The sequence below is a fragment of the Mustelus asterias genome, chromosome 23 (genome assembly GCF_964213995.1).
Source record: "Mustelus asterias chromosome 23, sMusAst1.hap1.1, whole genome shotgun sequence".
In the NCBI taxonomy this organism is placed as follows: domain Eukaryota; kingdom Metazoa; phylum Chordata; class Chondrichthyes; order Carcharhiniformes; family Triakidae; genus Mustelus; species Mustelus asterias.
Genome location: NC_135823.1, coordinates 40,100,965 through 40,113,758, shown reverse-complemented (window position 1 = coordinate 40,113,758; position 12,794 = coordinate 40,100,965). Strand labels below are relative to the sequence as shown.

Sequence of the window (12,794 nt, the reverse complement as noted above, 5' to 3'; positions counted from 1 at the left end):
CTAACAGCTCCAGCGACCCAGATTCAATTCCCGGCTTGGGTCACTGTTTGTGTGGAGTTTGCACATTCTCCCCGTGTCTGCGTGGGTTTCCTCTGGGTGCTCCGGTTTCCTCCCACAGTCCAAAGATGTGCGGGTTAGGTTGATTGACTATGCTAAATTGACCCTGGTGCCAGGGGATTAGTAGGGTAAATAAATAGGATTATGGGAATAGAGCTAGGGTGGGATTGTGGTTGGTGCAGACTCGATGGGCCAAATGGCCTCCTTCTGCATTGTGGTGATTCTATGATAAGATCAAATAATAAATAACTTTAAATCAGCTTTAAACCTTTTGTATCCAGTGGAGACATAGGGTCTTAGTTTAACTTCTCATCCAAAAGACTGCATCGCCAATGTTGCGGCACTGCTTCAGTATTGTACTTGAGTGACAGCTGTGATTTGATTTTAGTCCTTGGATTGAACCTATGACTATATGATTTGGGAGGAGAGTGCTATCCATTGGACTGTTAAATTCATCCCATACTCTAACCATTCAAAAAATACCAATTTCTCCACATTGTTCTTTTAACAAGAATCTGAATTCCCTTTTATAATCACCTGTCTTAACCAGGACCACAAATAAAGACAGATGGTTTGATTTATGATCTCATTGCTCTTTGACACAAGTCTTGATAATTTTACAGCCATTTCTCCCCACTCCAAATCGGTGACAAGATTTGAATGATTCAGATTTTGTATGTGCTTCAGATTTGGAATTTCCTTTCTGCTTAGTAAACCTGGTGCTTCAGGCAACTCACACCCGCACAGGCTGCATGGCAATCAGGTTTACTCATTATTAAAGAAAAATAATGTAATTGTTCAATCACATCAGCAATAGTCAAATCCATGAGCCGTGCTTCCTGATTGGTGCAGTACCTGCACTAAATATAGAACAGCTCTTTACAAAGCTAGCGATTCCCCTCTCCAAACACCAGTTTGACTCAGCTCTTCAGGAATCTCACACAAATATTCACACTACATAATATGAAGCTCAGTGAAGCCACGGCAATTAAGGTTAACTATTATTCTGATCTATTAAATAAAAACAAGCTAAATAATTAAAGACAGAATAAACTAATATATTTTAAGTGCAAAAGTCATAGCCTAATTAAAAAGTTGGATATTGCTATGGCATGGTAAGTTAACTCCGGGATATAATGACATGAAGAGGCCATTAAACAACATCAGAAGTACACAGACAGGTTAATAAATAAGGCAGATGAATGGTAATGCAAAAAACATGAGGTAATGTATTTGGGAGGAAAAAAGTGGTAGCAAAAAGACCAGGCGGTAAACCATAAAAAATAAATGCTACAGTACCACCCTTGTGGAGCTGGGAAAGCACTACACAATATTTAATCAGCACTACCATAGAAAAATAGTTGAAAATAGAGGTTTTGAAGGATAGTTGTAAAAACCCAGCTGGTTTACTCCAGTGCGGAAATCTGCCATCCTTACCCGGTCTGGTTTGTCCGCAATTCCAGACCCTCGTTCTCAACTGTCCTCTGAAGTAGCCAATGCAAGCCACTCAGCTGTAGCAAAACTGCCATGATAAACTATTATAACGAAACTGGACCGGCTACCTTGGCAATGAATATGACAACGGTTACACTTAGCCAAATGGCCCTGCAAAGTCTAATATCTAGGGACTTTTATCAAAATTGGAACTGTCTGACAATCAGATAGTTAAGAGCCTGACATTGTCATACTCATAGAATCATACAAACATGCAAGACTTCTCCATCACCACCCCAGAGTACAACCTGTACCACCAGCAGGAAGGGCATTAAATGGCAGGCCCGATGTAGAATGAAGCACTGTAAAAGCAGATGCCGGGAGCGGGGCCGGTCAGGCGGAGACGGCGCGCCGGGAGCGGGGCCCGTCAGGCGGAGTCGTGCCGGGAGCGGGGCCGGTCAGGCAGAGTCGCGCCGGGAACGGGGCATCACCCACTATTAATATCGCAGGGCTTAGCATTGACCAGAATCTTAACTGGGTGAGTCACATGAATACAGTAGCTATAAGAGCAGGTATAAGTATTCTGCACTGAGTAACCCACCTCCTGATTTTCCACCATCCAGGACCACAAGTCAGAAGTGTGTTGGAATGCTCTCTCATTTGCCTGAATGAGTACAGCTTCAACAATATACATGAAGTTCAACATCACTAGGAACATGCAGTCCACTTGATCAGTACCTAAGCACCACCGTAAACTCTCGCAAAACGAAGGAGATTGTCATCGACTTCAGGAAGCATAAAGGAGAACATGCCCATCTACATCAATGGGGACGAAGTAGAAAAGGTCGAGAGTTAAGTTTTTAGGTGTTCAGATCACCAACCTGTCCTGGTCCCCCCATGCTGACACTACTTAAGAAAGCCCACCAATGCCTCTCCTTTCTCAGAAGACTAAGGAAATTTGGCATGTCAGCTATGACTCTCACCAACTTTTACAGATGCACCATAGAAAGCATTCTTTCTGGTTGTACCACAGCTTGGTATGGCTCCTGCTCTGCAAGGAACTACAAAGGTTCGTGAATGTAGCCCAATCCATCACGCAAACCAGCCTCCCATCCACTGACACTGTCTACACTTGCCGCTGCCTTGGCAAAGCAGCCAGCATAATTAAGGACCCCACGCACCCCAGACATTCTCTCTTCCACCTTCTTCCTTCAGGAAAAAGATACAAAAGTCTGAGGTCACGTACCAACTGGCTCAAGAACAGTTTCTTCCCTGCTGCTGTCAGACTTTTGAATGGACCTACCTTGCATTAAGTTGATCTTTCTCTACACCCTAGCTATGACTGTAACACTACATTCTGCACTCTCCCCTTTCCTTCTCTATGAACGGTATGTTTTGGTTGTATAGCGCGCAAGAAACAATACTTTTCACTGTATGCTAATACATGTGACAATAATAAATCAAATCACTTGCTCCACCAGAGCTCTGTGGCTACAGCACGCACCATCTATACAATGCACTTCAGCAACTTAGCAAGGCTTTAACAGCACCACGTAAACCTGTGACCTCTACCACCCAGGACAAAGGCAACAGGCGCAAAGATCCCATCAAATCACACACAATCCTAGAAATATATTGCTGCTTCTTTGTCAAGGCTAGGTCAGAGTCATGCATCTCCTTTCCTAGCAGTAGTGCATGAACACCTTCACCACGCGGACTGCAGTGATGCAATGCAATGGCTCATTACCATCTTCTCAAAATCAATTAGCGAACAGCAATAATTACTGGCATTGCCAGACATGCCCACAGATAAAAAATGAATTGGTGTATCCAAACTACTTCTCAGTTTCAACTGCTAAGTCAGTTGTATCTCTCTTCTCCCATTTATCTTGCAGTTATCTAAAAAGATCTGATGGCCATGATACAAAATACTGACCAAAACCTCTTTCAGATTAAGTGAACCAGAATGTTGCTACGTTGTGGACTGATGCTGCAATCTGCCAGTGAAAAATTGGCATTTTTTAATAGACCAAGACCGAATTGAACAACAAATCAAGGGTTTGGAGTTTGATGTCCAGCCAAAACTCAGATGGTACATTATTTGAGATGTAGTCTTAACTAAATGTTAAGTTATAAGATTTCTATATTGTTGATCACAACAATTAGCTTTATTGAAGCCCGCTTTTACACATGACAGTCTGTTGCAGTGCTTCAAGTGATATTCTTCAAAGGAATCTAGACAGCAGCAGGATAATCGTGCAAGGTATCTGAAGTAAACCTAATTTTGGTCTCACCCAGAATGCACACACACGCATGCAACAGAAGTCACTGATTAAAATGGAGACATTAAAGCACCAACACTTGTAAAGTGAAGAAAGACAACTCTCAGTGGAGAAATTACATGTTGCTGAAGAATGCCAAACTGATGGAAGGAAGGTTGAGGGACGGAGAGCTAAAAAACTCCCAAAAAACCTGACAAGCAAAACAAATGCAACTGAGCTGAAGATTACAAAAGAGTAATTATGTTATGAATGCTAAAACATTTTAAAAGAGTCACACGATACGAGACCTTGGTTACCTTTATCCACCAAACACACAAACTATTTAATATACAAAATTCAAAAGCTTTCTGCACAACAAATACAGTGGAGCTGCAATATTTCACTCAACTAAAAGCTTCCATCACACCTCTCCCCAAGCAAGAAGTAACTTTTAACAGCCTAGGCCAACCCTCATAGCCCCAAGCAGGAATAGGTTGTTAGAACAAGACTAAAGAATGTGTTTTTGTCCCAGAGAGTTAAGCTAAATGAACACACCACATGTTTCGATGCAGAATCAAGCTAAGCATCACTTCACAATCTTCGAACATTAGCTCCTTGCACCAAAACAGCACTTCAACCAATATTATTTAATATTCAATCACTCCAACCAGTATTCCATCTTGTTAATATATATATATATATATATGTAGCCACACACTCCTGAATCCCGCTGCAGGGTCCTTCTATTCTCACCTCCCATTCATCACCATCCTTCACATTTGCCAGATAACTTCCAAAATTTACAAAAACCAGCATCAAAGCACCCCATGACACCTAGGGCAAGATTCTCCAGCCAGTCATGCCAGTGGGATTCTCCCCTCCCGCTGAGCGCCAAATTTTCCATCCTCTCTGGCAGCAGGAGATGAACGGTCAGAGAATTCGGGCCCCAGATCTCCACTGCTTGACTACCCATGCAAGCGGAGGTAATGCAACACCTTTTCAGTTATTTCCTCTCATTCCACTGCCCAGCTTAGATGTGAGATATAGAAGTATTTCCTGCCAGTTTAGCACACTGTGTCCACTGTTCACAGTACAATCGCACCTAGACTGTTCTGTAAACTTCGCCATTCTATATGTGGCCATGAACTCCCCACTGCTCGTTTCCCATTCCAGCTTCTCCATTTTCAGTCATACAAAGGTTAACAGAAGCTCAACACGAGTTCCAGCTATGGCATTTGATCTTTATCTAAGTCACTGTGCAGTCTTTTGGCCTGAATGTGAATTTTTCAATTTAGACCTGAACCACAGGCTTTCTTTACAGTAAAAAGGGATGAAGGTATAAGATATAAGTCGTCCAGGGGAGACTTGTGGTGGAAACTCTATCTGCTTTCACTCCACTGGCACACAGTGGACCCTATTCTATTTAATAGCATTTGAAGTTTTATTTGCAAAATTGATCTACAGGTTTTCATGTCTTTGAGCTTTTGTCTCTTCCTGCCCATCAGTGCTGTAGCTATTTACACAATCTTTGTCTTTCGAATGACTTTAATGATTTGTTCCATTGCCTGAAGCTAGGTACAGGGCATTCTGCCAAAGTTGCTCACTTCTGCACTTCTCTCCTGTACTCTGTTTTAATTTTATTAACATTTTCTACACCTTTCATGTCCTCAGATCTAATTAAGCCTTAAATTGCAACCTGGCTGCTTTCTTCAGATGCTGACTGACCTGCTGTGTTTCGCTTAAAAAAAAATCTATGACAACTGCACCACTGGGTTTCTCACACTCATGGCTATGTATAACTTGCAAAACCCATTAATGTGCAGCTGCAACCATCATTACAGAGCTCAGTGACAACATTTCAAAAGGTTGGAAAATACTTACCTGACCGAGTTCTAACCCAGTGCACAACAATGGAAATATTACAGTAATGGAAACTTTCAGAACTGCCATTGGAAATACCCTTCCCCAGCAGTGTTTCAGAACACCGATGTAGTCCCAGTCATCTGATATTTTCCACAACTATCTGCATTCGGAAAGGTTCTACTGCAGTAAAAGAAACCCTAAAGGTGCTTGATTTAACCCGAAGGGTGAACCCCGGTCTGGCAGGCAGCAGTTTGTGATTAGTTGTAATGCTCCACGTATACTGGGCATATAAAAAAAATATATATATATGTTGATCTGTCATTCACAAGATAGCATTGCACATTTTTAAATTGTAGAAACTGAGTGGTTACCACAGTTCTACTGTTTCCCTTACAAGAAAGCTATCACTCTTCTGTTCCTGTGGTCAACTATCTATGTTGTTTCCAACAATGGAAATGGCAGAGATTCAAACCACTGCCTCATGATATGCAACATAAACAAGTTCACAGTATCGTAAACTAGCCCTGCTCACAGCACACCTGTGTTATTTAACACATTCTTCCTGGGAGAATATGCCCAACTAGTTGTTGGTACATACACATAGCTTTTACCCATACTGCTTCAACAGCATCGGGAAGCGGGTATGTTCCAAACTGTCAGCACAGACTGATACTGTGTGCTCAGATATACCAACCATGCCAAAAGGTGAAAACCTCCAACTCCCATCAGCTTCTAAAAAGACTGCATTTTTCTTGATAAAAAGCATGGCACTGTTATTATACAAATGGATCCTAGTGGCTTCTATCACCTCATTCTATCATTATTTTATTTGATACATGCATTAGTATACAGTGAAAAGTATTGTTTCTTGCATGCTATACAGACAAAGCATACCGTTCATAGAGAAGGAGAGAGTGCAGAATGTGTTATAGTCATAGCTAGGAAAGATCAACTTAGTGCGAGGTAGATCCATTCAAATGTCTGATGGCAGCAGGGAAGCAGCTCTTGAGCCGGTTAGCCCGTGACCTCAGACTTTTATATCTTTTTCCCGACAGAAGAAGGTGGACGAGAGTATGCCTGGGGTCCTTAATTATGCTGGCTGCTTTGCCAAGGCAGCGGGAAGTGTCGACAGAGTCAATGGATGGGAGGCTGGTTTGTGTGATGGATTGGGCTACATTCACATCCTCTTGTAGTTTCTTGCGGTCTTGGGCAGAGCAGGAGCCATACCAAACTGTGATACAACAGAAAGAATGCTTTCTATGGTGCATCTGTAAAAGTTGATGAGAGTCGTAGCTGACATGCCAAATTTCCTTAGTCTTCTGAGAAAGTAGAGGCATTGATGGGCTTTCTTAACTATAGTGTCGGCATTGGGGGACCAGGACAGGTTGTTGGTGATCTGGACACCTAAAATCTTGAAACTCTCGGCCACTTCTACTTTATCCCCACTGATGTAGACGGGGGCATGTCCTCCACTACCTGAAATCGATGACAATCTCCTTCGTTTTGTTGACGTTAGGGAGAGATGGTCATCGCACCAGTTCACCAGGTTCTCTATCTCATTCCTGTACTCTGTGTCATCATTGTTTGAGATCCGACCCATTACGGTGGTGTCATCAGCCTCTGCGTTTAGTTTTTTCAGAGGCTGTTTCTACTCTGGCCCCAAATTTCCACGCACTTTCAGGGAGCAACGTTTATTGATATAATTTGCAGATGCCATTCTGCACGTCATAAAAGCAGTGTTTTGCATTACAGAAAAAGTACAGACAATTAGAAAAGTGCCACCTCAAAACTTAGGCCGAATAAATTAGATCAGAGATTGGTGATTATCTCAGAGCTCCAAAAACAGTTATCCTGTCTACGTTTTTCTGGTTACTGTAGCCCTCAATTTGGCTCCATCCTTACCATCTCTCGCCTATTATTCCAGATCAGACTCTTTGTGCTTTTTGGTACAGGATTTCATAGATGGGAACCAGTGAAATAAAATAACAAGTTACGTTTGAAGTACAAAGCATTTAACAATATTTCAGTGCAACAATATTTCAGTCTCCTATAAATCAAGATGGAGCATTAATTAGAAGCTTTCCAAATGGAAGTGCATCAAACTAGTACCAGTTTTATAACAATCTGTCGAATGTTTTGTCACACGCATTACAGGCATTGTTTCTCTCTCCTCTCCACCGAAATGCTGGTAGTAATGAGGGAGTATACTCTGGGAGAGGCAAACAGGATGAGAAACCTTCGACAGTGCAGTTCAATTACAACACACACTCCAGCGTTCAAGTTGGAGGAGCACTCAACATTTGGAGTAGTTTTTCATAACAGATGGAGGATTACATGTCGGTTTACTCTGAGAGATGAAAGACCCAAAAACTAGGTAACAGTTAAATAATGATTGCAGACACCTGCATTTTTCCCATGTGGATTTCCAATAGTGCCTCAGTGTGGAGTTTAATGTAGTAACAGATGACTAGGGCTGCATGCTCCCAAGTTAATTTCAGGCCAGCATGGTGCCCAGATGGCTTGTTTATCATACTCACTACTGGATAAAGCTTCTTTATCCCAAAGAGAGCATTTATGGATAAAATTAACGTTTCAAGCTGATGACCTTTTGCCAGAACTGTCAACAGTCAGAAATGCAACGATTTTAAGCCAGCACAGGGGCAGGAAAAGAAGGATGAGGAAGAACAGAATGGAGGGTGTGCAATAGGGTGGAAGGCAAGAGTGACTGAAATGACTAAAGAGATAATGGTGCAAATCAAAGGTAGGCGATAAGGGGAAGTAAAAAAACAAAAGATGGATCTAGAGGACGTGTCAATGGCAAGAGCAGAAGTATGGCCAGAACCTGCTGTCTGAAAAGAACAGCAGTTTATGATTTGAAATGACTGAACTCAACGCCAAGTCAGGAAGGCAATCTGAAACATTGACTGTTTCTCTCACCACAGATGATACCTGCCTGAGTTATTCCAGCATCCAGTGTTTTTTTTCTCATCCTATTTGCTCCAAATGTTTTCCACAACAGAATCTGTTGTTTTAATTGACTTAAGTACATTGCTACATGCATCTTTCTCCTAACTAAATCAGACAGAATCGCACCTTCCCAGAAGGCCTCGGAAAACTTTGCTGATTGAAGTGCCTGAAGCTGCGATAGAAAACAACTACATTTTCATAAAGGGTAAGGGGATTGAGTTTAAAGTTTATTTATTAGTCACAAGTAAGGCTTACATTAACACCGCAATGTAGTTACTATGAAATCCCCCTAGTTGCCATACTCCGGCGCCTGTTCGAGTCAACCCACCTAACCAGCACGTCTTCCAGACTGTGGGAGGAAACCAGAGCACCCGAAGGAAACCCACACAGCCACGGGGAGAACGTGCAAACTCCACACAGACAGCGACCCAAGCCTGGAATCGAACTGAGGAAGGAATCAGCAGACTCCACAGCTCTCAGAGGCAGGATTTCCTGCCTGTTGCATGCACCTGTTATGGTTCTGCTGCAAGCTGCATATGGATTTCTTCCCAGCCAGCTCTCAGGGCCAATCTCTCGGTGGATACAAAAAGAGTGATTTCAGATGATGAAATGTTTACACTTGTTCCCACAGTCAAAAAATATGACAAGAATTCTCAGAGTTTGTTCAACATCGACACGGTCAGTCTCCTACATTCTCAAAATATCAGCTCATCAGAAATGAAATCCTAATTGAGATAGGTTTTATCTCCCCATTGTCATCTTCCTATAGATTATTATACCTATCCCTCATCCTCGGGTAACTGACATTCACTGAGCTTTGCTACACCACCCACTGAATTCTGGCCAGTTTATACACGCTTTCCATTGGACAGTCTATTACATTGATGCAGTCTGGCTACTAACCAGGGCCATTGACCTTGATATTGTGGCCTCAAGCATCTCAACAAATCAAACACAAGGCCAGAAGCTTCACGCTTAAGCTTAGACAATAACATGATTCAAGGAGTTCAGACAAAATCTAAACATTTCAAATAAAGAAAATAGTTTATTTTCAGGAACAAAGCAACAGCCTGTTCCAAAAGATACAACAGGCTTTTTGTAAAGGATATTGTAGTCCTCTAGAGATTAACAGATTTTTATATTAAGCATATGCAGAGTGGCAGGTCAGCGGGATTGCAATTCGCAATAAGGCAAACTCTGTCTCAATAAAAGTTATACCATTTCTGGTCACTACACCCCATTGCTCCCGAGCCCCTGCCCAAAATCATTCCCCCACATCACTTCACCTTTCCAACGTTGCTTTTGGTCCAACCCTCTCCCTTCAGGTTTCCCTTTTCCTTCTAAAGATCAAACAAACTGCTATCAGATACATTCCTCCGTATGTGTTTAAAACACAAGTTCCAAGACAATAGATAATAGCTGTGGTGAGATCTCAATCAGACCTCTTATGGAGCTATGTTATTTCCAAGCCGTGTACTAGCATGCATGCTGTGATTGAAGATATAGTGTTTAAAGGGAAGGAAGAGTGATCTCATTAGGTTAAAAAAATCGAATCCCAAAACAAAATTTGGAATGGCTGGTTGACAGCACAGCACTACTAGATTCCTTGACTTGTACTTAGATAGCGAGTGACAATCAACCATTATCATGGAACATCAGAAGCAAGACCAATCCCTTTACTGCCCTTTACTCAGCCTCACCAACAGATATATTCATTGACAAATCTGGCAGATTACGCTCTCTGTTGTGGCAAAGACAATTACAGCACCTCACCTGAAAGTCAGCAAGCAAGCACAGGGCATCTTCCCATCTAATTTCTAACCTCCTGGAAGCCTCACTATGCAACAAACAACTGCTGGAACAAACATGAGTGTCTTTTACAGATATCAAAATTGGCCTTTCAGTCCGCTACGTTAGATAGTACAGGAAACTCGACGGATTGTGGACTTTCTCCAGCACCCTGCCCGCTAAATTTGTAAAACACTTATTCAGTGGGCACTATGTTTCCATACTACAAAACCAGGCAAAATAATTTACCATTAATATTCAGGACAAATTTATAGTAGAAAATACACACCATCAGCATCTGGATAGCAAAGCAAAGGATAAAGTTTAGGATAAACTTTAGATATGTTCTATGCATTTTTATCCTCACCTGTACATGTTCTTGATGCAGGGTTAACTGTCACCACTGCAAACTTTGTACAGTTGCTGATGAACATGGCGTTTCTTAGAAAACAATGCTCTCAATGTTTGTACACAATATCTACCAGACTGACAATTGTTATTCCCCCTCCCTAAAGTCATGATGCATCAGACAATTATACTGAATTAAGAGTTCTTGTATTCTGGGGAAATTGCCATGTCCTGGGACACTCGGTCATACGCTACGAATTTCTGCTCAAACATTCCGCTCAATAGCTCAGAGTTTATGCAAACCATATTGACGGAAGTTTATTGCTCGCTTTTAACCAGAGGGTTTATAATTCTGCATCCTAAACTGCAGGGTTATCCTTACCTCTCACCCCCACCCTCCCCTCACCCACCCCCTCCCTCCCCTCACCCACCCCCTCCCTCCCCTCACCCACCCACCCCCTCCCTCCCCCACCCCCTCCCTCTCACCCACCCCCTCCCTCACTCACCCCCCACCCCTCCCTCCCCCACCCCCTCCCTCCCCCCCCCCCCTCCCTCCCCCTCCCCCCCCCACCCCCTCCCTCCCCCCCCTCCCCCCCCCACCCCCTCCCCCCCCCTCCACCCACCCCCTCCCTCACCCACCCTCTCCCCCCTCCCTCACCCACCCCCTCCCTCACCCACCCCCTCCTCCCCTCCCTCACCCACCCACCCTCCTCCCCTCCCTCACCCACCCACCCTCCTCCCCTCCCTCACCCACCCACCCTCCTCCCCTCCCTCACCCACCCTCCTCCCCTCCCTCACCCACCCACCCTCCCCCCCTCCCTCACCCACCCTCCCCCCCTCCCTCACCCACCCACCCTCCCCCCCTCCCTCACCCACCCACCCTCCCCCCTCCCTCACCCACCCACCCTCCCCCCTCCCTCACCCACCCACCCTCCCCCCCTCCCTCACCCACCCTCTCCCCCCCCTCCCTCACCCACCCTCTCCCCCCCCCTCCCTCACCCACCCTCTCCCCCCTCCCTCACCCACCCTCTCCCCCCCTCCCTCACCCACCTACCTCACCCACCTACCTCACACCCCCCCTCCCTCCCCTCCTCACACCCCCCTCCCTCCCCTCCTCACACCCCCCTCCCTCCCCTCCTCACACCCCCCTCCCTCCCCTCCTCACACCCCCCTCCCTCCCCTCCTCACACCCCCATCCCCCCCCTCCTCTTCTCCTCACACCCCCCTCCCTCCCCTCCTCACACCCCCCTCCCTCCCCTCCTCACACCCCCCTCCCTCCCCTCCTCACACCCCCCTCCCTCCCCTCCTCACACCCCCCTCCCTCCCCTCCTCACACCCCCCTCCCTCCCCTCCTCACACCCCCCTCCCTCCCCTCCTCACACCCCCCTCCCTCCCCTCCTCACACCCCCCTCCCTCCCCTCCTCACACCCCCCTCCCTCCCCTCCTCACACCCCCCTCCCTCCCCTCCTCACACCCCCCTCCCTCCCCTCCTCACACCCCCCTCCCTCCCTCCCCACACCCCCCTCCCCTCCCCTCCTCTCCCCTCCCCACACCCCCCTCCCTCCCATGCATCCCTTCACCCCCATTCCCATCCCCTCCTCTCGGTACCTTGTCGGAATCCAGGTCCGGGTCGGCTTGGCACAGGCGGTAAAGGAATGACTTGGGGTCACGGCACAGCGTCTGGCGGGTGCTAAGAAACCGGGTGCCGCCAACATTCAGACGGACCCACTTGGCAGCAGTAGCCGCACGCTCCAGACCGGAGCATTTCCGACACAGGGAACTGTTAAAGTTTTCCGAGACCTCCGACAACGATCCGCTCACCGCCGCCATCCTCACCAACCGCCACCGCGCCTCTCGCCCGCCCCACCTCCCGGCAGCCTCTGCGCCGCCCGCCCCCCCACCTCCCGGCAGCCTCCGCGCCGCCCGCCCCCCCACCTCCCGGCAGCCTCCGCGCCGCCCGCCCCCCCACCTCCCGGCAGCCTCCGCGCCGCCCACCCCCACCTCCCGGCAGCCTCCGCGCCGCCCACCCCCACCTCCCGGCAGCCTCCGCGCCGCCAACTGCCCCACCTCCCGGCA

General features: G+C 46.2%; 1 protein-coding gene across 2 annotated transcripts in view; it reads right to left on the bottom strand.

Moving 5' to 3' along the window:
• Window positions 1-12,583, bottom strand: part of LOC144510663 (BTB/POZ domain-containing protein KCTD5-like) — a 67,633-nt gene extending 55,050 nt beyond the window's left edge. For both annotated transcript variants that reach the window (XM_078240351.1, XM_078240352.1), the window contains exon 1: window positions 12,327-12,583. In XM_078240351.1, the coding sequence (XP_078096477.1) occupies window positions 12,327-12,548 (222 nt within the window). In that variant the 5' untranslated portion in view covers window positions 12,549-12,583. The remainder of the gene's footprint in view (window positions 1-12,326) is intronic.
• Between the last annotated feature and the right edge of the window lie 211 nt (window positions 12,584-12,794).